At 48.5% G+C, this 23739-nt stretch overlaps 2 protein-coding genes across 2 annotated transcripts in view; one reads left to right on the top strand and one right to left on the bottom strand.

Annotated features, from left to right (window-relative positions):
- The window catches only part of MLH1 (mutL homolog 1), a 50676-nt gene extending 30044 nt beyond the window's left edge, over positions 1-20632 (bottom strand). Inside the window, exons 1-8 of the mRNA XM_020979549.2 lie at positions 20296-20632; positions 18286-18376; positions 17749-17847; positions 14704-14777; positions 10793-10865; positions 7737-7828; positions 6674-6716; positions 118-206 (exon numbers count right to left, since the gene is read on the bottom strand). Coding sequence (XP_020835208.1) covers positions 118-206; positions 6674-6716; positions 7737-7828; positions 10793-10865; positions 14704-14777; positions 17749-17847; positions 18286-18376; positions 20296-20411 — 677 coding nt within the window. The 5' untranslated portion in view covers positions 20412-20632. The remainder of the gene's footprint in view (positions 1-117; positions 207-6673; positions 6717-7736; positions 7829-10792; positions 10866-14703; positions 14778-17748; positions 17848-18285; positions 18377-20295) is intronic.
- Positions 20633-21210: 578 nt separating this feature from the next.
- EPM2AIP1 (EPM2A interacting protein 1) lies at positions 21211-23106 on the top strand. The gene has a single exon (XM_020979552.1). It carries the CDS (start codon positions 21211-21213, stop codon positions 23104-23106), a length of 1896 nt encoding a protein of 631 aa, XP_020835211.1.
- Positions 23107-23739: the final 633 nt, after the last annotated feature.

Below are 23739 nucleotides of genomic sequence, written 5' to 3'. Positions count from 1 at the left end.
GGAAGAAGAGAGGAGACAGTGGGGAGTGGCTCAGCCCATACCCCATGATCATGAGCCGGGACTTGAAGCCAAGCACTTCCTGGCAGTGAGGAGCCCCGGGGAGAGGACCCAGCCTACCTGCTGACGGCATGTCCAAAGATGGACCGGATGTTGTCCACCACGGTGGCATTGGGCAGGGTCCGCACGTCAGGTGACGTCTCACCTTGCTGTTAACAAAAAGAAGATGAGTCTGAATTGAGACGTGAGCTAATGAGAGGGAAGCCCTATTCAACAAGGAAGGCGCCATTTTCAGATTCAAACTAAATGGGACCAATATCCAACCTCAGGAAACAGAAGCCTCTCATCATCTCGGCTCTGCAGTCATTTCAGAAAGAGAAAAGTGGAGAATGTTCCTTCTTATGCTGGTGGGGGGCAGAAGTAGGGAGATCTAGAACGTTCCTTCTTACACTGTGGGGGGGCAGAAGCAAGGAGGAGATCGAGAATGTTCTTATGCTGGTGAGGGGGGCAGAAGCAGGGAGATCTAGAATGTTCTTTCTTACACTGATGGCAGGCAGAAGCAGGGAGCATGGCACCAAGGCCAGGAAAAGCACAAGACAGATGCGGAGGAGGAGAGAAGAGGTGGGCACTTAGATTTAATTCACTAAAGCCTTGCAGGTGACTGGATCTCTGCTGGAAATGACAGCAGGGAGGAACTCCATTGACATCCAGACCTGGCAGGAATGTTTAAGTGAAAAGTAACCCGCACAGGCAATGCCGTCCAACAGGAGCCGCTCAGGAAGGCACCAACGCCAGGGACGCCACGGGAACCATGAGAATGTTCTCAGCAGGTGCAAACAGTGAGGGAAAGTTTGTAGGAAGCTGCCAAGGAGCAGCCGCATCTGTGTTTCTTGCAGTGACAAAGAACCACTCCCTAGGCACAAAGTAGGAGAAAGGGCCGAGGAACTGTTCTCCCAAAGCCCATCTGGCTGGTTTTTTTCATAGGAAGAAAGAGTGAAGGTTCCAAGAGAAAGCATGACCACCACCAGTGGAAGGTTAAAGGCTCACTTAGGAAGTGAACAGCTGGTTAAGAAGCTGGGGTCTGAGAACACCATTTGGAAATACGGACCATGAGTCAGGCCGTAGGAATGATGGGGCCTTCTAGGCTGGAGATAAGATGCAATCAACAAGAACTGACAAAAGATCTATTTGCTTTGAGTCTCATAAATTTCAGATGCTTGTAGATGCTTGGTATGCAAACTGAATGAAAGAAAGTTTTAAACCGAAAAGGGAAGGGAAGAAGAAAGAAAACTCCACAGTGTCTGCCGAGCCAGATGTCACAGAACAGAATGCACATGAGAGGAAGAAGAAAAGCAGGAGAGAAAACAGGATTCGCAGGAGAACACGTTCAAGAAAAGGGGAGTCAACAAAGCGCACAAGAAAGCCTAACAGGAGGAAGCGATGGGACCACAGGCAGGATGGATCTTGTGGCGTCCAACACACAAGTGGAAGATCGTTCTGGGAAGGCGTCTCTGGTTCCAAAAAAGCCAGAATAAATAAAAGGGATGGCAGAGAACCAACACCCATGTGATAAAATCCAATAACTAGAATGAAGAACCACAGGGGAGAAAGAAGACGCACTGTCGGAGGACTAGGCCACAGCACACTTGGACAGAAAAGAAAAGAGCAGATGAAGAATTAGAAACGGCAGGAAGACGGGCAGCAAAGAGCAGCGATGAGGGGCTCTGACTGCTCAGACATCTGCTGTCACTGCTGATCACTGACTCGCTATGAAGATGATTTCCTGTTCCCAGAGGTTAGGGAAGCAAGGGAAATCAGAGAAGTGATGCCTGGCCCTGATGCTAAACAATAAGAAGGGAACGGCCACTCGACTGCAGAAGGAGGAGAACTACGAACAAGCGGGCAAAGGCACTTCTTACACTTTGGGGGCCGTGTTCCAAAGGGCAGAAAAGGGATCGAGACTATCCAGGTTCTAGATTTCTGCAGAACAAGTTGGACCAAAAGGGATGCAAGGTCTTAAGATAACATCCTGACGAAGTAAATGACACTGATATAGAATAAAACGTGAGCTATCTCAAGAGACAGATTTTTTTTTTTAAAAAGTGAAGGACCGCGGGAGAAGAAACTGGAACCTAAGGAGGGCTGGCGGTATTAGCGTAATGAGCACCACTGGGAGAGACGCAGGTGAGGGAACTGAGCTGAGTCGGAGAACAGAGGCAACACCAACAGCTCTGAGAGGGTCAGAGCGCCGCCTCCTGCCAAGAGCAGAGGCCCAGAGGCCGTGACAAACAGCCCTCCTCCCCAGCGCGGGCGGGGCAGTGACCATCTCAAGGTGCAGCAGGAGACCAAGGGCCGTGGCTTGGCCCACGTGGCCAGGTCTTTCTTGCTGACCATGCATGTCTACTACAAGGCTTCCGTTTTCTTTCAACTGATGGAGGGATGGAGAAGCTGAGAGGAAGCAATGGGCTTAACAGGAAAGCAAGGTAAGAAAAAAGAAACTTAACTGGTTCAACATGAAACAGGAAAAGAAAGCTGTCTCTAACTAAGACCTGCAGTTCCACGTTCAATCTTTTTTCTATTTTAGTTTAGAAATACAAACACTCTGTCAGATTCTTAAATCTGTCCAATGGTGCAGACTCACTAGGAATCTCACTCATGCCAACTGATGTTCTAATACACCTTGTCTTTGACTGAAAGAAGGCTTTGATCAAATTCATTCAGGCAGGACCTGTGTACCACTATTTCAGGGTCCCAGCACCTCTTAACCTCAACATGTTGGTGGCCCATATGGGGAAACTGCCTAACCTCAAGCTGTTCTCCAGCCAAGACCGAAAGATATGTAACCCTCCCCTTTCTCCCTGCAGTTGGGGTCGCTCTCCAAGCATCCAAGAAGGCTTGGACGCACTTTTCAGGCAGACAGAGGCTGTCTCACTCTCGGCCTGACGCTCTCAGGCTCCTAGTTCAGTTTGAGACCATCAATAGACTCCCTATCCAAAAGCACATACCCAATTCTGTCAATTCTCCTGGTGCTAGGGAACTGGGAAAACTGCAGGTGCTTTTTGGTTCCCTGAGGCTTCCTTACTCCCTTCCCTTTACACCCCTGGATCCTCCTTCATGGAGGCTACAAGGAAGAGTTAGAACAGCTACAAACATCCTAGCAGATTGTGGAGGCTTTGTGATTGATCATTAAGGAGTTTTGAAATGCCTCCTTAAAACCTGGGTCACACCCTTCCTTGACTTCCTTCCCTTGAGTCAAGAAGGTATCTCAGTGCTGTCTGCAAACAACCCTGGGTTTTTCCATTAAACCCTCTCACCCTAGATCAGATTAGGAGAAGAGAGTTTTACCCCTCCCCGACCTGGTGAAAGGAAGGGGGGAGGGGCAGCAGCTACAGCATGGACCTGACTGGCAATGGCCTTGGGCCCTGGGGCAACCTCTGCCCGGAAGCATCACCCAGGTTCTGCCCATCCTTCTCACCGCCCCCCCCCCAACCCCCAGCAGCCCTGGGAGAGGGGGAAGGTGGATAGGTCAAGGTAAAGAAGCCAGCCAGCCTCAGAGCTGGGGTGAGCACACTGTGTGCTCTTTTAAAATTGTAGTTTTAACATGTCAATGATGAGATGCCGATTCTCTGTGTAAAGTAATCTGGAAACGTGTCCAACAAAACTAGTGTCATCTGACTGGTAATGGGTTTGTTTCAGGTTTCAAACAGGTGAACTTTTCTATCAGTTAAGTCAGATGACTTTTCATAATTTGGTTACAGCTAAAACAATCCGGCTATCACTCAGGAAAATTGTGAGACTGCTATTGTTTTAATGCACACGCTCGCCAAAACGCCTGTCTGGGTTATGGAGTTCCTCAACAATGAACTTGGCTTGCTGAGAACTTGCAAGTATATAGAAACAATCTCTAACGACTGGCTTCTACATGAGAACAAATTTAAATCTGAGGTCTAAATCCTGGGAAGTTTTTTTCCAAAGCTGTGGTTAGTCAAACTTGCTGTCTGAGTTTTGTAAAAGCCCTTGGGATTACAACTGATTTTGAGTTGTCTGATGGATCACAATAATCCATCGACAATCAATAATCCACTCTCTGAGAAATGCCACAAGCTGCTCAGAGAGAACATTATACGGGTGGGAGGTCTGCCTCTGGGAAAAGCTAAGAGGACAATTTTAGCCTGAGTCTAAGAGGGGATCCTCCTGGCTCAGTTTTCCCATGATGTTCCTTTGAAAAAGAATATTCCTGAGTCTGGCTATGAGGTGGGTTTGATACTGCATAGCTGGAAAACTGAATTATCTGAATTCAAACAGAGTTAAGGATGTTTTATCCTGTCATATTTGGGCCCTAAAACTTGTCCCTGTTTTAGCAAATTTCTAAAATCAGAGCAAGTGGTCAGTAAAAGATGTAAGCACAATGCAAGCGTGTGAGATCTTGCTGTTTTGACCTGAATGTGTAGGCATTCCATATGCCAAAGAACTGAAATTAAATCAGAAACATCTTCAGTTTGGTTTAGGGAGGAGAATTTCAGTGCAGTCAATTCTCTTAGAGGGAGGTAACCCATTTGGCCTAATCATTACTTAAGTATCCTCTCAAGTCTTTTGTTATATTTGAAATAAAATTCAGTCTTTAGCAAATTCATTTGTGTAACTATTGAAACCAGGGGTGGGAAATGTCTACCTGCAAAAGTGTTACTTAAACTTTAGAGAAAGTAACAAGATCTCAATAATCCTGCAGGTCAAATGTAAATGATTTCAATGGGGCTCTTGCACTCTTACTTTTCCCATATTTGGGCCCTGCAATTTTGCTTGTCAAATTTGTGTCTTCCAGACTACAGGCCACTCACCTACAGCTGCTAGAAAACAGCGAGTACCAGCCAATGTCCCCTCCATTGTCCCCTGGATGCAGCCTATGCTTGGTTCCAGTCAACCTCCTCTTTGTGACTCCTTCGAGGCAGGGACAGCTCTAAAACCCCTTGCCATCAGGAAGCACTTTCAGAAGCTGAGAGCTTGGCCTCTTCCCCAAAAGAATCTGGGTCCCATTTATTTGAGGGGGGAATGATGGGGTATAGGCCCTGGAAACCCCACTCTGAGCTTTCCTTGAGTTTTTTCCTTTTCCCAAGTGGTCAAGTCTCTGGCCTTCACCTGAGGCATCATCCCAATAAACCTCGCAACTGGTCTTTCATTGTCTAGGGCATCACCCTACTCAGTTAATTTCCTAGTCTGCACCTGGCCCCACCTGAGACCTACCCTCCCAGATCCTATCTAGATCCCAGTCTCTGTAGGCCACATGGTACCTGGTCCTCCTCTGTTACCAGACAGTCACCTCAGACTACTTGGCCACTCTTGGATCCCTCCCACAGTCTTTCTACATATAAGATCCATCTCCCCTCCATTAAGGGCTCAGATTCTTAAAATATGGCCAGTAGTGCAGACTCACTAGGAATCTCACTCACCTCAATCAGGGTTCTAATAAACCCTGTCTTTGGGGGAAAGCAGACTTGCGTTGAATTCACTCAAGCAAGACCCGTATATCATTTTTCAGGGCCCCAGCACCCCTAAGCCTCAACATTTTTAGCAGTCTGACCAAGCCTATAGACTCCTCCAAATAATGTTAAGTGTATAAAATGAAATACATAGGATTATAACACAGACCAATTACATAGTTTTCAAAGTATTAAAAGGCTAAGTTCAGATGAAGAACCTGTCAGAGATTGTTCTATGCAACATGCATATGTCTACTACTGAGTTAGAATAAGGGTGTGTAACTCAGGACTGCAAGTCCCAAGGAGACTAGTCAATCACCATCGCAACTAGTAACATAAAACTAGCAATTGTACTCATGGTCACTTCTTCCTCTAGGGAGACCACAATGTATGTGGATGACAAAAGGCTCACAGGCTTTCTCAACAGTGAACTTTGACCAGGAAGGAGCTGGATTTCCACTTGAACAAGATTTCTGCATACTCCAGGGTCAAGAATCCTCAGTCCCAGGGGGGTAACTATGTGGTTGACCAGAATTGAATATCAGTCAATCTTTTCTCTTCTATCCTCATTAAGTGATTAAACTCTTAAAAAAAAAATGGAAACGCTGGTTTTCTTTGGTGTGTGTTAAGCTTGGAATAATGCCTGGCAGGGACTGGGGGAGACATGGCCCAGCAGAGGCAGGAAAGCTGGTCTCCATCGTGGAAGAAGGCTGAAACTATGGCTCTCTAAGACCAGAATCAGGGAGACAAGGGGAAGCTGCAGACAGCCACACATAAGCTCCTACAAGGGAAGGCTCCAGGGCCCCATGGTGTCAGCTGGGCCCCCCTTCACTGAGGCCTTAGCAGAGGCTAAGAGTCAGCCCTCAGGACATGGAAGCCAGTGAACAAGAAGCCAGAGGTTTAAGAAGAAAACAAAAGAGTGCCACTATTAAACCTTTCCCTTTTGGAAAGTTCAAATTCAAACAGAAAGTCAAACTGAGAAAGATCCAAGCTCTCCTGGTGCCCCGCCTTGCTGGGGGGACCCTCCGCATCATCCGATGTGCAATTTCTAGCTCAGGAGAGAAAAGGAGTTCTTCTCCCTGGGAGCTAAATTTAAATCCCAAGAAGTGGAAACACAAGTGGAACATTCTCATCTTTATCGAACCACTTAAAACCTTTATTTTCATAAGCTATCACCTCCCCCCAAATCCGCTACGCACCTTTTTAACTGAGAAACTGATGCCGGAATTGTGTATAGAATACCTGGAGAGAGAAACAACAGCTGTGACTGTAAGAAAGATTTTAGAGGGCTGGGCTTCCACAGCAGGATGAGAAATTCCAAGATCTTGTGGATAGCCCCTCAACCAATCAGAAACTAGAGCAAACAACCAGTTCCTTAAGAAAGAGCCCTGGAGGCTAAGCCGGCTGCAATCCGTTGGGGTCAAGGAGGAGACCTCCACAGGGCAAAGGCCCTTCTCCACTGAGCTTGCTTAATAAGCTTATTGAATATTAAGTGACACACCCCAAGGGTGGAGACTGCCGCCATTTTTGATCACGGGACGCATGACCTAACATATCAAGGAAGGACATGCCATGGGCTGTCCAGGAAGCGTGTAACTCAGATGAACCAGACCAACAGTAGCCCTGGTGGCAGGAGTATGAATCTCACTAACGGTTTAAAAGTTGATTCTGCCACTGAAGCAGCGCCCACGTCCTACTAAAGAGCGCTGTGCCTGCTTCTCTCGTGAGAAGCGTAATAAAGGCTTTCCTTCACTCACTCACTGTAGATTTTTGTTTCAGATTTTTTTAACATGACCAAGAGCACCTAACCACGTCCTCAGAATCAGTTCTAAAGAAAGCTCATTTTAACTGAATAATGAGCACCCTAAATACTGAGGCAGCCCCTCACACGGGCCAAGCACACTGTCTGCAGCAGAGGCTCATGAATCAGGCCTGGTGTGTGAGGTGCTTCACCCACCCACTGCCCCAAATCAGCCACGGGGGACACAGCTGAGGGGGTGCAGGTCAAGCCCAGACACAAGCCCGGCCCTATCTTTTCAGTTTCCCTGTCTGTGAAAAATGACATCCAAGACCTTGACCATATGACCCCATGACCCATGGGCTCAGGAGGAGCCCACACACTCACTGGCTTCATTCCACCCCGGGGAAGACTGGAGAAAGCTCAGGGGCAGGAATGAGGGCCAACCACCCCTCGGGACAATTCAGAGCGCCCTGTCACCGCCTGCCTTTGGCCGCCATCTCCCAGATGGGGTGGGACCTTACCTGCCAACAACTTCTAAGATTTTCCCATACTCTTCACTGGGATTTTTTAAAGCTTTCCTCCTTGTGGCTATGTTGTAAAAAAGGTCTTCAACCTGAAACAGAGACAGATCGACAGGTTAAATCAAAGGTGACGGGACTGCAGACTGATTCTTCCCATCTGGATCCAAACATGCTACATGTGGATTTTAGGGACAGTCGCACTGGGTAGATGGAAGGAGACGTGAAGGCAAATATGTTCTCCATCATTAAACTACTCTCACTCCAACACATTCTCACCATCTTACATGTCGGAGACCAGTTAATCTGCCTTGGCCATAGGAGCTAGCCTCCCAAATTGAAAAGTAAACATAAGAATCCGTACTTTTTTGTTTAATTTTACAAGTATTTATCTCTCCCTCCATTCATCCCCCCCAACCCCACCAAAAGAATGAAAAAAAAAAACCCATAAACCCTCCTAAGAAACACCCAGAACCCAGCCAAACAATGCCCACACTGGCCACGCCCAAGATGCAAGCCTCAGTTTGGATTTTAAGCCTATCACCTTACAGGCAGGAGGTGGGTAACATGATTCATCCTCAGCCCTTGGGACTTTTGGTTTGATTACATTCATCAGAGTTCTAAAGTCTTTCAAAGTTGTTTTTCTCTAGAAAGTTAAGCTTGAGCTGTCTTCCTTTGTGGACTGCCTGTTCACATCCTTTGACCGCTTATCAACTGGACAACAGCTCTTAAAGTCTCATAAATGTGAGCCAGCTCTTACATTTGCCCTCAAGTCCAGCTTGGCCTTGAATGTCCTTCAATTCCCCTTATTTCAGCAATACCTTGATTCATCAAACCCTCCAGGACAGCGACCTGGCACTCCTTTGTCGCCTTTCATACATCCAATACTGCCACCTCTACCGATACTAGCACCCCTCAAGTCCACACTGAGTGTGTTTAGATAGAAGATCTAAGTATGTCGGCATGTAAGACCTTCATCTGAGAAACTTACTACTAAAGGTTTTTTCCTCCAGTTACCTGTTTCCCTCTTAACTGCATCAGATTTGTTTGTGCAAAAACTTTTTAATTTTATACAATCAGAAGTGTCCATTTTGTTTCTATGATTATAAATGAATCCATTAAACATGCCACACTGAAAGGTACAGTTCCAAGGCTCCAACTTGTTTTGATCCCAGCTTAACAAATACAGTTGACAACAGAAGGGGAAGCAGTAGGCTGCAGGGCTATCCCCAAAGCCAGCCTCACAAAAAGCTACAAAGTTCTCTCCAGTGGATAAGATGTCTTCTCATCCCAAACCTACTTGAGAAAGGTTGGGAGACTCTGGAGGAAAAACCCGAAGGGCCTGTTTATTTAGCTAGCTAAATGTAGAGGTCTACTTAGCTCTGGTGCCGACCAGGGTCCTAAACATTGTGTGTCATGGACCCCCTGGCAGTCCACTGAGCCTAAGGACCCCTTCTCCACATCACGCTTTTAAACGCTTAAGTAAAACATATAAGATTACAAAAAAAATCAATTACACTGAAATACAGATATCAAAATATTTTTAAAAACTAAGTTCATGGACCTAAAGGTAAAAAGCACTGGGATTGAGCCAGAAGGCACCCTCGTTAGGGGACACCTAATCCCCTCCCCCTTTTGTGGCTAAGGAAGGTACAGAGGATGGTGGCCAAGGTCACACGGGGAGTAAGGGGCGGGCTGAGACCGGAAGTCATGTCCTCTGATTCTGATTGCCATGTGCTTCCTCTTGCACCACACTGTCTTTGTTACTTTTAACCTTCTTTTAAAAATTTTTCTAAATTATGAGTTCTAAATTCTCTCCCTCCCCTCCCTGAGAAGACCAAGAAAAATAAAGTAAAAATCAAGCCTGCTTCACTCTGCACTCAGACATGTCAGTTCTTTCTCTGGATGCAGACAGAACTCTTCACCCCAAGTCCTTTGGACCTCTCTCGGATCACTGTGTGGCTGAGACAAGCTAAGTGACTCACAGCTGATCACCGCTATAACACTGCTGTTACCTGTGCAGACTTCTCCAGGTTCTGCTCACTTCACTCAGCATCAGCTCAGCTAAGGCCAGGTTTTTCTGAGAGCATCCTGCTCATCATTTCTTGCAGCACAGTGATGTTTCATTATCATACACCATGACTCATTCAGCCATTCTCCAATTGATGGCCACCAATTCTTGGCCACCACAGAAAGAGCTGCTATAAATATTTTTGTACATGTGGATCCTTTTTCCATTTGTATGATTTCTTTGGGACACAGCCCTAGATGTGCTCTTGCTGGGTCAAAGGGTAAGCACAGTTTTATAGCCCTTTGGGCATCAAAACTGCTCTCCAGAATGGTTGGATCGGTTCACAACTCCACCAACAACGCATCAGTGTTCCCATTTTCCCACATCTTCTCTGACATTTATCATTTTCCTGTTTTGTCATGCTGGCCAATCTGATAGGTGTGATGTGGTACCTCAGAGTTGTTTTGATTTGCATGTCTCTAATCAACAGTGATTTAGAACATTTATCATATGACTACAAATAGCTTTGATTTCTTCATCCGGAAACTGCCTGTCTGTAGCCCTTGACCACTTATCAACTGGGGAATGACTTGTATTCTTATAAATCTGACTTAGTTCTACTGCTCTTAGAGCCCAAAGGGAGATCACCTAGTGCAAATGTCAACAGTACGAAGGAGGAAACTGAGGCCCAGAGCGGTCAAGCGACCCTCTGAAAGTCGCACAGGTGGCAGGGCTGGACCTCTGTCCTCAAACCTACTGCTCTGCCTTCGACAGAGGCCAGGGATATGGCTTCTAGAACTGGGTCTCTACTACCGGAGGCACCACAGAAATAAGGGCACAGTGAAGCACTCCCGGACGCCCCTCCCCCTCCCCACTCCAACTTCAGACATCCCAGGAGGCCCCCAGCCCCCATTTCCCGAAGTGGTAGCTCCTCGAACCTCGGCCCGCCAGACCTTGGCAGGTGAGTTCAGGGTGACAGCGGCCTCCGGACCTCCTGGCGCCCTGCCCGGGACACAGCCCACCATCCACTCCCGGGCTCTGTCCTTACCGCAATCTGCGTCCCCTGGTTTCCTGCACACGGCTTAGGAGGCGCTTTGAGTTTTCCGTCCGAGTAGCTCGCTCTAAACGGAAAAGAGAACGGTCGTCCTGAGCGCCTGGCAAGAGGGGCGTCGTGCTGCCCGCGGGAGGGGCGTGTCACTCGGTGCCCTTCCCCCCCCCATTCTGATCTACACCAGCATCTCTCTGCCTTCACATCCCCTAGGGTCCCTTGTGCCCAAGGGCCAAGGCCTGAGACGCAGCCGCGGCAATCCGTCCCAAGTCTGGCCGGATGAAGGCACGTCCCTTTCGTCCCCCCCGGCGCTGAGCGCGCGGCAAACGAGCGGAGACCGCGTGCCAGGGATGTCTCATTTACATCCGAGCAGCTCCTCCAGCCTCTACATTTTTAAGCTGCTCCGTCTTCAACAAAACCAAACCCAAACAACTAAAACTTCATCTTAAAGGCCTCAGGTAGAGAGGATTCTGGGAAGATGGCGGAGCGGGTCGGGAAATTCCAAGCTCTCAAGACTCTCCCCCGGAAAAGAGATGACGTATCGCCTCAGGGCGAATACCGAGCAGTAAGAATAAAGAGCAGGCGCACAACAGGGCTCCTCCTGGGACAGCCAGAGAAGAGCTGAAGAAAAATCCCAGGACAGGCCCGAGCGAGGAGCAAACACCGCCGGGCGCGGGTCCCCTGGGAGCACAAGCGGCCAGCCCTGGGGTCCACTGGGCCGGAAGGGCGCCTCCGCCCCAGCCGCAGGAACTGTTACCGCCAGCATAAGGAGGGGCGCTGGGCATCTGGGCCCGAGAAGATCCAGGGAGCCTCTGCCGACAAGGAACGCCAGGTCCGGCTGCGTTGCAGAGCGCACGTCTGCCGAGGGCAGAAGCTGTGGGCGGGATGCTGCCGGCTGCGGGCACTTACAGGGCCTGGAGGGCTCCATTCAGGCTCCAGGCCGGAGGGGAAAACTGAAGGAGGATCCGAGGCCCATACCCCGGGGCCGAAGGCGACTACAAAAACTACACTGTTACAAACAAACCAACAAAAAAATGCAGAGGCAAAGAAGAATCCAATCACAGATTTTACTGCGGCAATTGAGAAGACCAGCGTTCACCTCCAGGGGAGGATACAGAAGCCAAGAAACCCTCTTCTGCCCCAAAGAGTAACGTCAAAGGGTCACCTGCCCAAAAGAATTCATAGAAGAACTTACAAAAGCCTTTACAAAGTAAACGAGAGAGACTGAGGAAAAACTAAAAAAAACACACCCAACAAAAAGACAAAAACCAACCCAAGAAAAACAAGATTATGAAAAGATAGTCAAGCAATTAGAAAAGGAGATCCAGAATCTCAAGGAAGAAAATGACTCCTGGAAAACCAGAATTGGTCAAGGGGAAGCCAGCGAAGTTAAAAGAGTCCAAGAAATAATGAAACAAAATATGAAGAACGAAAACACTGAAAAGAACTGAAACATCTCATAAGAAAAACAACTGATCTGGAGAACAGATCAAGAAGAGAAAACCTAAGAATAATCGGACTACCTGAAAGCTATGATCAAAAAAGAATCTTGATACAATAATACAAGAAATAATCAAAGAAAATTGTCCTGAAGCATTAGAACAAGAGGGGAAGGTAGAAATAAAAAAAATCACCACCTCATCACCACCACCTGAAAGAGATCCTATGAGGAAAACCCACAGGAATATTATAGTCAAATTCTGAATCCCTAACTGAAGAATAGAGTATTACAAGCAACAAGAAAAAAACGATTTACATATGGTGGTACCACAGTGACAATCACACAAGACCTAGCAGTGGTGACATTAAAAGTCCAAAGGTCTTGGAATGCTACATAATTGAAGAGCCAAAGAACTGGCCTTCTAGGGGCAGCTGGGCAGCGCAGCGGATAGAGCGTCGGCCCTGGAGTCAGGAGGACCTGAGTTCAAAGTTGGCCTCAGACACCTAACACTAGCTGTGTGACCCTGGGCAAGTCACTTAACCCCATTGCCTAGCCAAAAAAAAAAAAAAAAAGGAACTGGGCTTCCGGCCCAAAATATCACACCTAGCAAAGCTAAGCGTAATCCTGAATGAAAAATGAACATTTAGTGAACTGTCAGACTTTTAGGACTTTGTTTAAAAAAAAACAAACCAAACCTGAACTTAATAGAAGATTTGACACACAAGAGCCAAGAGAAACATAAGGTACATACCAAAGACTAATTACAATAGGGACAGATTGTTTACCTTTTATGTAAGTAAAATGCAAAACATATATCTAAGATTACGTTACTAGTAACTGAGTAGTTTGTAAGAAAGACCGGGGTACACGTGCTTATGATGACTTTAAAAAGTAAAACCATCTAGGAGCAGTTAAAAAGAGTAATCATCTCATACAAATGAGGTGCAAGAGGAATTAGATGGGGGAGGAGGACCATTAGTTCTGGAAACCTATTTTCATTGGGAATGGGTTCAAGAGGGAACAATACATGCACATCTAGAAGAGTACAACAGTCTTCTAAATCCAGAAAGAAACAAAATGCCCAGGGGGTAGGGAGGGGGGAAGAGGATGTGAGCGTGAGGGAACAGGTCAAAAGGGGGTATAGAAGGTGCTCAGATTAATGGGAGTGGGAGGATAAGGGAGGGATCCTTGGAGGGAGGGGAGGTAGCAGGTAGAAGTAGAGGAGTTAGGGGGGACAGGAAATAAGAGATCTGCAGAAATATAAAAACAAAGATCAGAAATGGAATTTGTTAGGTGAAGCATATGTCTATATATGTACCTATGTATATACATGTATATATCTATGTATAAATATATCTGTGCTTAATTGTAGCCTGGGGGAGGGGGACAGGAGGGAGGGAAAAAAGAACAAAGCTTAAAGCACTCAGTAGAGAACAAAAGATCACTTACAAGGAAGCAAAGATAAGATGGACAGTTCTCAACACAACGTGAGGTACTTCTTATACAGGCTTTCTTGGAATGGAAATCTATCGCTACATATTTTGAGTCCTCTCTTCCGTTCTGCTGCGTACATGACATGCTTTTTTCTTTTCTTATTTTGTATTTGTTTCAATATTTAAGTTAATAATATGTTTCCTTCCTTTTTTTTTCTTCTTGTATATTTAAGTTTTAGTAATAAAAAAGACAAAAAAGACTCAGATACGTGCCTGCTGGAAAATAATGACAACCCAGAGTGCGAGTCAACTCAACAAACATTTCTTAAGTACCTCATATGTGCAAATGAGAGCTTAGCTGTAAAGTGCTTAGCACAATGCCTGGCATATGGTAGGTGCTCCATTAATACTGGCTCCCTCCCCCCCTCACCAAGCAGCCGTGCTAGATGCTAAGGATACAGAGACAAATGACAAATGTCCCTGCCCTTAGGAGACTTACACTCATAAGTATTACGGAATACAAAACAAGTGAATGAGGGCAGGATAGAATTGGCTTTGTTAAGATATTGCACAGATATGATATGAAAACAATCTATTGTTTGGATTCCTAAAGGGAGGTATTCCTACTCAAATCCCACATCACAGCCTTGGTGCCCAGGTAGCTCAGCCAGTCAGAGCCAAAGCTAATAAGGGTAAGGTCAGTTCAAGAGCTCTTGCGCAGCACCTACACTACATGCCATCTGGCTTTCAAGCACCTATGAGCAGGAACCAAGGAGTTGGGCAAGAGAAGGCCAACAAGTCAGTGAAAATCCTTACTGACACCTGAAACCAGTTTGGAGGCCACAGCCTCAGGATGGATAGGGGCAGTGAGGGTGATCCCAAGAGAGGACACACCCAATCAGATGTGGCCATCCCCAGCAAGCCCAGGCCAAGAGATGCTGGGCTCTTGACATACCTCATAAGCCCTTCTAAATAGCCAAAGAACACATCTGGGAAGAAAGGGGTGCAAACTCCAGCCCCTGCCTGGGAATACGTACCTGTACGCACACTTGGCGTCCGCCGTCTTTGTCGTCACAGTCACATGAGCCACGTGGCTTATGCTAGCCAAGGCCTGCAGGAGAAAAAGAAAAATGTCTGAAAGCAAGCTCCACTGCCCTGCCACTGACCAGCTGTGTGTCCCGGGCACATCGCTGCACCTCTCTGGGCCTCCTCTCAGCTGTGGGCTCAGAGGCTCTGCACTACTCCCTTCTCTGCTTTCTCTCTGCCCACTCCTCCTCCAGCCTGCATGGGGGTCCCGGCTTTGGCCCTCACTAACTGAGGGCCTGGCAGGGCTCAGGGTGGTGCTGAGGTCATTTCTGTGAAGTGCCTCTAACATGAGAAAGCCAAAGATGCTGGTGTCTTTGGTCAGGACCGTCCCTGCTCCAGAATCACAACCAAATGCTCAGTGCTAGCAGCTGTATATTCTGAAAGGTTGCAAAGTGCTTGACCAAGATTTTCTGGTGATGAAAGGACCATGAGGGCCCTTTAGACCACACTAAGCCAGCCACACTGAACATCTTCATATGCCAAGGACTAAGGGGAGAACAGGAGGACAGCCTGGGTTCCTAGGCGATTACGCAGGGTGAGGAAGATACGCCCAGGTGACTCTGAGCCCCCTACATGAGAAATGGGTCTGCCTCCCCTCCCCCTACCTGTAACAAAGGAGGACGAGTTTTAAAGAGGAGAACCTACACTCAGGAATATTAAAATTCAAAATAAGCCTTCCATTTTTTTTTTTTAGGCAATTGGGGTTGAGTGACTTACCCGGGTCACACAGCTAGTGTCAAGTGTCTGGTCTAAGGCTGGATTTGAACTCAGGTCCTCCTGACTTCAGGGCCGGTGCTCTATCCACTGCACCACCTAGCTGCCCCCTAAACCTTCCATTTTAAACAGGCCCTGTTCATCTGAGTACAGAATCGCCCAACGAGGCCCCGCCCAAAAACTACCAACCGAGAAGGCCTGTCTGGCTCCCAGGCCAGGACTAGCACCCAGGTCCTTCGGGGTTCACTTTCCACCAAGGAGAGAGGACCTCCTAACACAAAGAGATGCAACTCGAGGCAGGAGCCCTGAAACAGAGGCCCCGCCCGGTGTGGTAGGTGTGCCCAAGGCCTTCAAGCTAAGGGGGACGACCTTATGCATTATTGGTGTCCTGCAGAAGGATTCATTTCCAGGGACTGTGGGGCTAAGGAAGTCCAGAGGCTCCACCCAACCCCTCGATTCTGCGGCTCTGCACCTGTGTAATTCAGATAAGACAGTACTGAGGTTCCAGAGGTGAAGGGGTCTTTGATAGATTCCCATGATCATGTTATTTAATTAGGCTAATTTTCATCAGATTATGTCATTTAACAGATTCTGAGGTTTAAAGAATACTTTAACAAAAGTCTTATTCCAAATGTCAATGTAGCTAGTGAAACCTGTTTAGCAAATCTTGACATTTCTGACCATTCATCCTCATTCACTTTTCCTCATCTAAGTGTGCAATCAGCCCATTCTCCAGTCTTCTGGTTCTGCTTTTATCACAAAACATGTCTTTCCATATGTGTCTGTCCACATCACATTTCAGGAGCCGAGATTTTAAAAGGCGAGGCCTAATCGCCATGACTCCCCCCATTTACAGTACTCCATGTTCACACTAGCAGAAATGGCTGGAATCAAAGTCCCTCACATATGCAGACCTCTTGACTCACTAATATCACTCCAAGGCCTATATCCCAAAGAGATTTTTTTAAAATAACAAAAGGGAATGAAGCAACAGGTACAAAAATACCGGAGGTACTCTCTTTGTTACAGCAAACAACTGCAAACAAATGGGGTCCCCATCTATCAGGGAACGGCTGAACAAATGGCAAAAATTAAGGAACGTCATTGCACACTCAGGAATGACAAAAGGGACAGTTGCAGAGACAACTGGGAGGACTCGTATGAAGTGACGTAGACCGAAAAGGGCAGAACCAAGAAAATGAAGTACACAATGACCACAATAGCGTCTAGGGAATATCAATGGCCAGTCGGGCCTTCAGATGGCCGATGGGTGCTTCCCCGCCCACACCAAGCGGTAGATGGACTCTAGCTACAGAATGGCAGATACAGGTGCAGACACAGACAATGCGTGAATTTATTTTGCTTGGTTATATTTATATGCTGCAAAGGAGGGAGGGAAGGTTGTTAGAAGGAATGGTGAGAGTGTGACAGAAAAGATCATCAAGGCAACAGAAAAATGCACAGAAGACAACCAAAGGAAATCTAGCAGGGGACATCCAATCAGGGCAAGGTCAGTACTGTAAGGTTCAATTAAATATATATTTAAAAGGACAAGCTGTCCAAAATGATGGCTCATGGTCTGACATACATACATAGAAATCTTGATGCTTATTAAGTTCATAATAAGAAGAATTTGTTTTTAAACCCACGAATGGAGTAAAGGTGTTTGGCCTGTTCCAGAGGGGCCTACAATGAAGCTCAAGGCCATAAACAGATTCTGACCAGTAACATGTCTAAAGCCAAGGTGATGGCTGTAAAGAGAGATGGCTAAGTAGCCAACATAAGAATGAGAAGGGGCCTCTGAACATTTCATTCAACCCCAACATCCTGTAGAGGGGGAAACTGAGGCTTAACAAAAGCACTCCTCAGTCTCCTGGCCTTGAGTCCTCTCTGACCTCCCCACTTCTTCCTCCCTCTGTCCCAGCTCCGAGGGAGGCTATGGGGCCGGGACCCAGGAGCAGCTACTCAGACCAAAACTTTACTTCCTCCCTGACACAGCCTGGAGAGAACAGGAGCAGACCCACTGACTCTCCCATTCGATCAGATACCCAGGGTATTCTGTGCTCACAACAAACATGGCGACATTCCATGAATCTACACAAATCCTCCATCCTGAATGACTCAAGATTTCAAAGGTGCTCTGTGTATATTCACCTAATAATAGAGAATGGTTTTCTTTTTCTTCCAAGGGTCTTTGGAAAAATATTAAAGAGAGAATGATCTCCACATGGAATAATCATGGCAGCAAAAGAATTCCCAAGTTCTCCTACTTTTCAACTCACCTCCCCCCGAAAGCCATAGGTAGAAATGCAAGCCAGGTCTTCGAATGACTGCAGCTTACTTGTAGTGAACCGCTCACACACAATGTCCAGATCTTCTTTCTAAATGATTAAAAAAAAGGAGTGGGGAGTGAGGCGCAGACAGAGGATGGTGAACGAACCATGTTAATCATCATTTTTTTTTTAAGGCAATTGGGGTTAAGTGACTTGCCCAGGGTCACGTAGCTAGTTAGTGTCAAGTGTTTGGTCTGAGGCGGAATTTGAACTCAGGTCCTCCTGACTTCAGGGCCGGTGCTCTATACCCTGCACCACCTAGCTGCCCTGTTAATCATCATTTCTAAAGATGCTGGGTTACACTTTTAAAAGACTTCATCCCAAAGTAAATTCTTGGTTTGTGCAGTTTTAAAATGGACCCATTCTCAGGTGTAAGTGTTTCACTGACAATAGCCCACTTTCCAGAACAAAAAGATGTGAATCTTTTCTTCAATCTCTTTGCTTTGGCTCTAGTCAAACATTGTTATCTCGGGGAATTTTACTTACCCGAATTCCGGTACCATTGTCTTGGATCTGAATCAGTTTGAGGCCTCCCTCTTTCACGGTCACCTGGATACTTGTGGCTTTGGCATCCAAGCTGGCAAGGAGAGAAGGTGAACTCTAATTAGTATAAAGACATCTGAGTCAGGTAATAAAAAAAAACAAAGTTCATTATCTATGCTGATGCATTTAGTTATAGTTTATAAAACATGAACAGTAGATTTTCTCCTCCAAGTTTGGTAATCAGACTTTCATGTCACAAAACATGAGCACTTTCTTCTAACCGGTACCAAAAGCAACATACATGTGCTTCACGACAAGGCCTGAATTAGGTCCTGAACTAGGTACTAGGGATTTCCTCACAGCCTTTTTCCTTTCCTCATGATTTTTTGGCTATTCCTCATAAGAAACTCTATTGACTCCTCAACCACCATGTCAGAAACCAAAGTGCTCTAATAAAGATATCTATATGTACATATGTGCATGCACACATTTTTTCAGTAAGCATTCTTCTTAAAAAATCTGGCCAGTCATGATGGAAAATGCTATCCACACACAAAGAAAGAACTATGGAGTTTGAATGCAGATGGAAGCAGACTATTTGCTATTTTTTTCTTCTGTTGTGTTTTGTTTCCTCTTTCTGGTGGTTTCTCTTACTGGTTCTAATTCTTATCTACAACATCACTAAATGTGCAAATATGTTTAATAGGAATGTATATGTATATCAGATTGTGCACTGTCTTGGGGAGGGTGGTGGGGAGGAAGGGGGAGAAAAATTTAAAATCCAAAAGCCTAAAAAAAAAAATGTTGAATTGAAAAAAAAAATCTTGCCAGGCAATAGTAACAGAGGAGGAGAGCAGGGAGCAGATAAAGACAGTGGAAAGAAAGATAACCCATTTCTTGAGGTTTTTTTCCTTGTTTATGTTTTCTTTCAGAACATGACTATTATGGATATGTTTTACATGACTACACGTGTATAAGCTATATCTAATTGTTTGCCTTCTCAATGGGGGGATGGTGTGAGGAGGAAGGAAGAGAGAGAATCTGTAACTCTGTTTTAAAAACAAACGTTATAAATGGTTTTCACATGTAACTGGGGAAAAATAAAATACTAAATAAAAGCTTAAAATAAAAAAAAAGATAACCTGAAGAAATCCTCACCAAGGGGCCCAGAAGTCTGCTACTTTGCGGGATGCACCGTGGGCTTTTCTACAGTGGGTCAGGATTTGCGGTGCCCTTTCCCCTTTGGAAGCACAAGTTAGCCGCAGAGCTACAAACCTGGGTGGCAAGCCAGGAGGAGACACTGCTGGAAGCACGACCTCCAGCAAGGGCGGCCCAGAGTGTCAGTTACCCCGAGGAAACTGACTCGGGCTGGTTGTCCTGGGTCTCTGCAGGGCACTGGTTTTATTTACTAGGGCTCTGAGGGGGTTCCCGAAACCTAGTTTGCTCTAACACACCCCTTCCCCCCAGCAGCACAGGCAGGCGCTGGGGGGGGAGGGGGGGTTGTGTACAAAGCTGCTCCAAACACCTGCAGGGCACTCTAGGGGGGATTCCTGGGCGACACCTCGCAGTGGCCCCACGTAATGGGCAGTTAGTGCCAGGCAACCCCACGCGCAGGCCCTCTCTCCTGGTCATAGATGTGGCCAGCTTCTAAGGGGGGAAACTTGAGGCACTGCCCCCATCTTCCGCGCAGGTCTCCCTGGCACACGGGGGTCAATGCTTTATAAACGCTTAGAGATCCACTGATTTGCACATTCCCTGCTTTTTCGGGGAGGGGGGTGTGTGGGGGGTGTAAGGATCGTATGGGGAGTACTGTTACTCTTCCCCGAGGCCTCGGCCCAAGCCACGGCTCGGCGCCCGCAGGGACCACGTGCAAGTAAACTCCAAGCGCCAAAGTTTTCGCAGGAGCTCCAATGCGCCTGCGCATTGGAGTCCCAAAGTGCCAAGTTTCTTTCCTCCCCTTCTCCCCTCCCCCCCCCCGTGGTGAGGCTCGAACCCGGTCAGCCCCTCATTTACCAATTCTCAATCATCTCCTTAATGGCGTTCGCAGGGCGCTGGATGACCTCCCCCGCAGCTATGCGGTTCACGACCTTCTCATCTAGACGCCTAATCACACCCGCCACCAGAGACATGACGACAGCGGCCAAAACCTGCCTATCACCGAGACACTTAACAACGCCCCTCTCGTGCAATTACCGCAGTCAGGGTTTGGGAGCTAGGCAGACTCATGCAAATGAACTCCCCTCTCAGCCAATCACCACCATCCCAGCGTCGGGTACTAGGCTGATCCAAGCCAAAAAAGGCCCCTCCCAACCAATCCTTGAAGTCTCCTTTTGGAAACCAGGCAGATCTATGCAAGTGGAATTCTCTCAGCCAATCGCTTTAGCTTCGCTGCTCCTCCCCACCGCCCCATGCAAATGATTGCCCCTTTCAGCCAATCCCCTCTGCCTAGTTTGGGGTGCCAGGCAGATCAGTAAGAACAAACGGCTCTCACAGCCAATCGCCTCCCCCGCTTTGCTCACGTCCCACCTCCCCGATTTTCCTCATCCTCCACTCTAGGTCTGAAGGGACTTTCCTCTGCGGCTGTGGAAACAGGGAGACGATTGGACCTCTCAGATGCCTATCGTGATCGCCCCCAAATGCGGAGAAGATCATGGGACCGCCTCGACCCTCTTCCCATTGGCCGAGCTGCTGAGCGCGCGCTCCCGCTAGCGCAACTCTATTGGCCCGTCCCCTTTTTCTAAAGTGAAAAAAACACCACGCCAGCTCGGCCAATCAGAGCGGGGTGGCGGGTCTTCACGGGAGTGTCTTTACCCTGCGTCTGCGCGATCCCTTCAATGCGACGCTAGCGTCTGACTAGGAGACTTAGCATCTCCTAGCGTTTTCTCTGTGTTTGTGCCCTCCCCTCACGTTCCCACGCATTCGCTAACGATGGCATTCTCTAAGATGTGGGCGACGCCCAAAAGAAGAAAAGCTGAACCTGAGGAGCAGCACGTATTCAGGTCTGAGTGGACGCAGCGCTACTTGGTGGTGGAGAGGGAGGACGGCGAAGGGGCTGAGTGTTTGGTTTGCCGCCGCCCCATCGTCGCTACCCGTGAGCGTGATGTGAGGCGTCATTACGAAGCCGAGCACGAGCACTACGAAATGTATCCTGCTGGTGGGGAGCGCGCCGCATTGGTAGACAGACTGCAGCGTGGAGAGACCATGGCTGCTGCTGCTGCTGCTGCTGCTGCTGGTGCTGTACTAACTCGAGAAGAGAGAGCGGCTCGCGCTAGCCTCGGAGTCGCACACCTGTTGGCTCTGCACGGACGTCCATGGGGCGAAGGCTGCTTAGTTCGCCGCTGTCTGGAAGCCGTGCTGCGGGAGACACTGCCTGAGCACTGCCGCCTGCTAGACGAGATCGACCTGTCTCCTGAGAGTATGGCGCAGAAGACCATCGGTCTGGCTCGCAACCTGCACGGACAGCTGGTGATGCGAGCCACCAATTTCCAGGCCTATTCCCTCGCCCTCGATGACCAAGCCTTCGTGGGCACCGAAGGCCGGCTGATGGTGTTCCTGCGCGGGGTGGACCACGACTACGAGGTGGACGAGGAGCTGCTGACCGTGGTAAACCTGGCTGGCCAGCCGTCCGTGGGGCACGTAATGCGCCACATCGGCGAGGCTGTGGCTCGGGTGGGGCTGACATGGGACAAACTCGTGGGCGTGGCGTCCACGGGCACTGCGTGGATCGCCTCGGAGGAATGCGGCTTAGTGCGGCTGCTGCAGGCTCGCGCGGCCGAAGCTCGCGAGGGCGTGGGCGGGGGCTCGCCACTGGCGCATTGCGCAGGATTGCTGCACTTAGAGCTGTTGGGCTCGCGCGAGCTCGATGTGGGCGGGGTCGTGGATGCCGTGGCCGGCTGGCTGGCTCTCCTCCGCACCCGCGGGGTACGCTCCCTCGGCCTCAAGATGCTGATGGAGGAGGCGGAGATGCACCACGGCGGCGAGGTCTCCCTGCTGTGCCTGGGCAGCTGGCTGCGCAAGGGCAAGGCTCTCAAGCGCGTCTTTTCTCTGCGGCGCGAGCTCGAGGCCTTCCTGGCCGAGACGGGCGTGCCCCCCAATGCGGCGCTGCGCGACCCCCTGCAGGACCCGGACTGGCTGTGCGACATGAGCTTCCTGGTGGACATGCAGGCGCACCTGGCCGAGCTGGCCGACGAGCTGCGGATGCCCGGCACCTTCGCCTTCAGCGTCATGGACCACGTCTGCGCCTTCGGGGACAAGCTGCAGCTGCTGCGAGCCCACCTGAGCTCCGGTGACCTCACCCTCTTCCCCGCCAGCCGGGAGCTCAGCCGCGAGCTGGACCACCAGGGCCAGACCGTCCGCGAAGTGCTGGCCTCTCACCGCTACCAGGAGGGGCTGGCCCGCCTGCACGCCAAGCTCCAGAAGCAGTTCGAGGACCTGTGCGCGGTGAAGCGCGACCTGGACATGTTCGCGGACCCCTTCAGCTTCCCCGTGGAGAGGGCGCCCCTGCACATCCAGGAGGAGCTGATCCGCATGAAGTCCAGCGCCACGCTGCTGTCCGAGTACCAGGGCGAGAACCTGGGCGCCTTCTACGCCGGGCTGCCGCCGGGCTGCTACACCGAGCTGCAGGCGGTCACCTTCCGCGCCGCCTCCCTCTTCGACAGCAGCTGCATCTCTGACAGGGCGTACGCCTACGTCCTGAGGAATCAGAGCCGCCTGAACCAGCTCACCTCGGAGGACCACCTCCACGCCCTGCTGCGCATCGCCACCACCAACCTGGAGCCCCACCTGGATGACCTGGTGCGCTCCCGGTGCCGCTCCCTCGCCTGAGCGGGCTGGCCAAGATGGCGCTGGCTCTTGGGACCCCCCCCCAAGACGCCCGTTTAATTCGTGCGGAGAGAGAACAGACTTTCGTGTTTTCGTTCGTGACAAAATGTGAATCTAATCTGTGTTTTACTCTCTCCGCTTAGTCATTGCTGTAACTGTGAAAACCAATGTAATAATAGTGGTAGTATTGTGAAAATTTAACACTTTAATTAGAAAGTAATTCCATCGTGCAGAAATCTTACTCTCTCAAGCATCTGGTTTAAAATTTGTGATAATGGTCTTTTAAAAGTGTGTTTAAACTGTTTTGCCAAAACTTAATGTTACCTTAGTAAAAACCTATAAAAGGAAAAATTAATATATTGGAAAATTTGTTAAATATAAAATGTGTCTTTGAATTTTTCGATTTTGTGAGATTGTGAGGTGAAAAATCACCAGATTTTTCTTTTCCAGTGGTGTCGGGCTATTCTTACTATGTACGTTAAGATTGAACGTCATTGGTTGTCAATCTGAAGATGTGTCAGAGACCTGATCCTGAGTGTTGAGGTTTGCCTGGGTTACAGATGCTGGTACAGTGAGCTGCGCATCTTGTTCAGTTCAGCATTGCTAATTGCAAGTGTGGGACTGTAAAGAACGGTC

This window comes from Phascolarctos cinereus, unplaced genomic scaffold, assembly GCF_003287225.1.
Source record: "Phascolarctos cinereus isolate Bilbo 61053 unplaced genomic scaffold, phaCin_HiC Scaffold_4;HRSCAF=312, whole genome shotgun sequence".
Taxonomy (NCBI): Eukaryota; Metazoa; Chordata; class Mammalia; order Diprotodontia; family Phascolarctidae; genus Phascolarctos; species Phascolarctos cinereus.
This window is presented reverse-complemented; position numbering and strand designations above follow the sequence as displayed.

What these genes read in the sequence shown, in the direction of transcription:
- EPM2AIP1 (XM_020979552.1), top strand. Translation starts at nt 21,211, where the DNA reads ATGGCATTCTCTAAGATGTGGGCGACGCCCAAAAGAAGAAAAGCTGAA.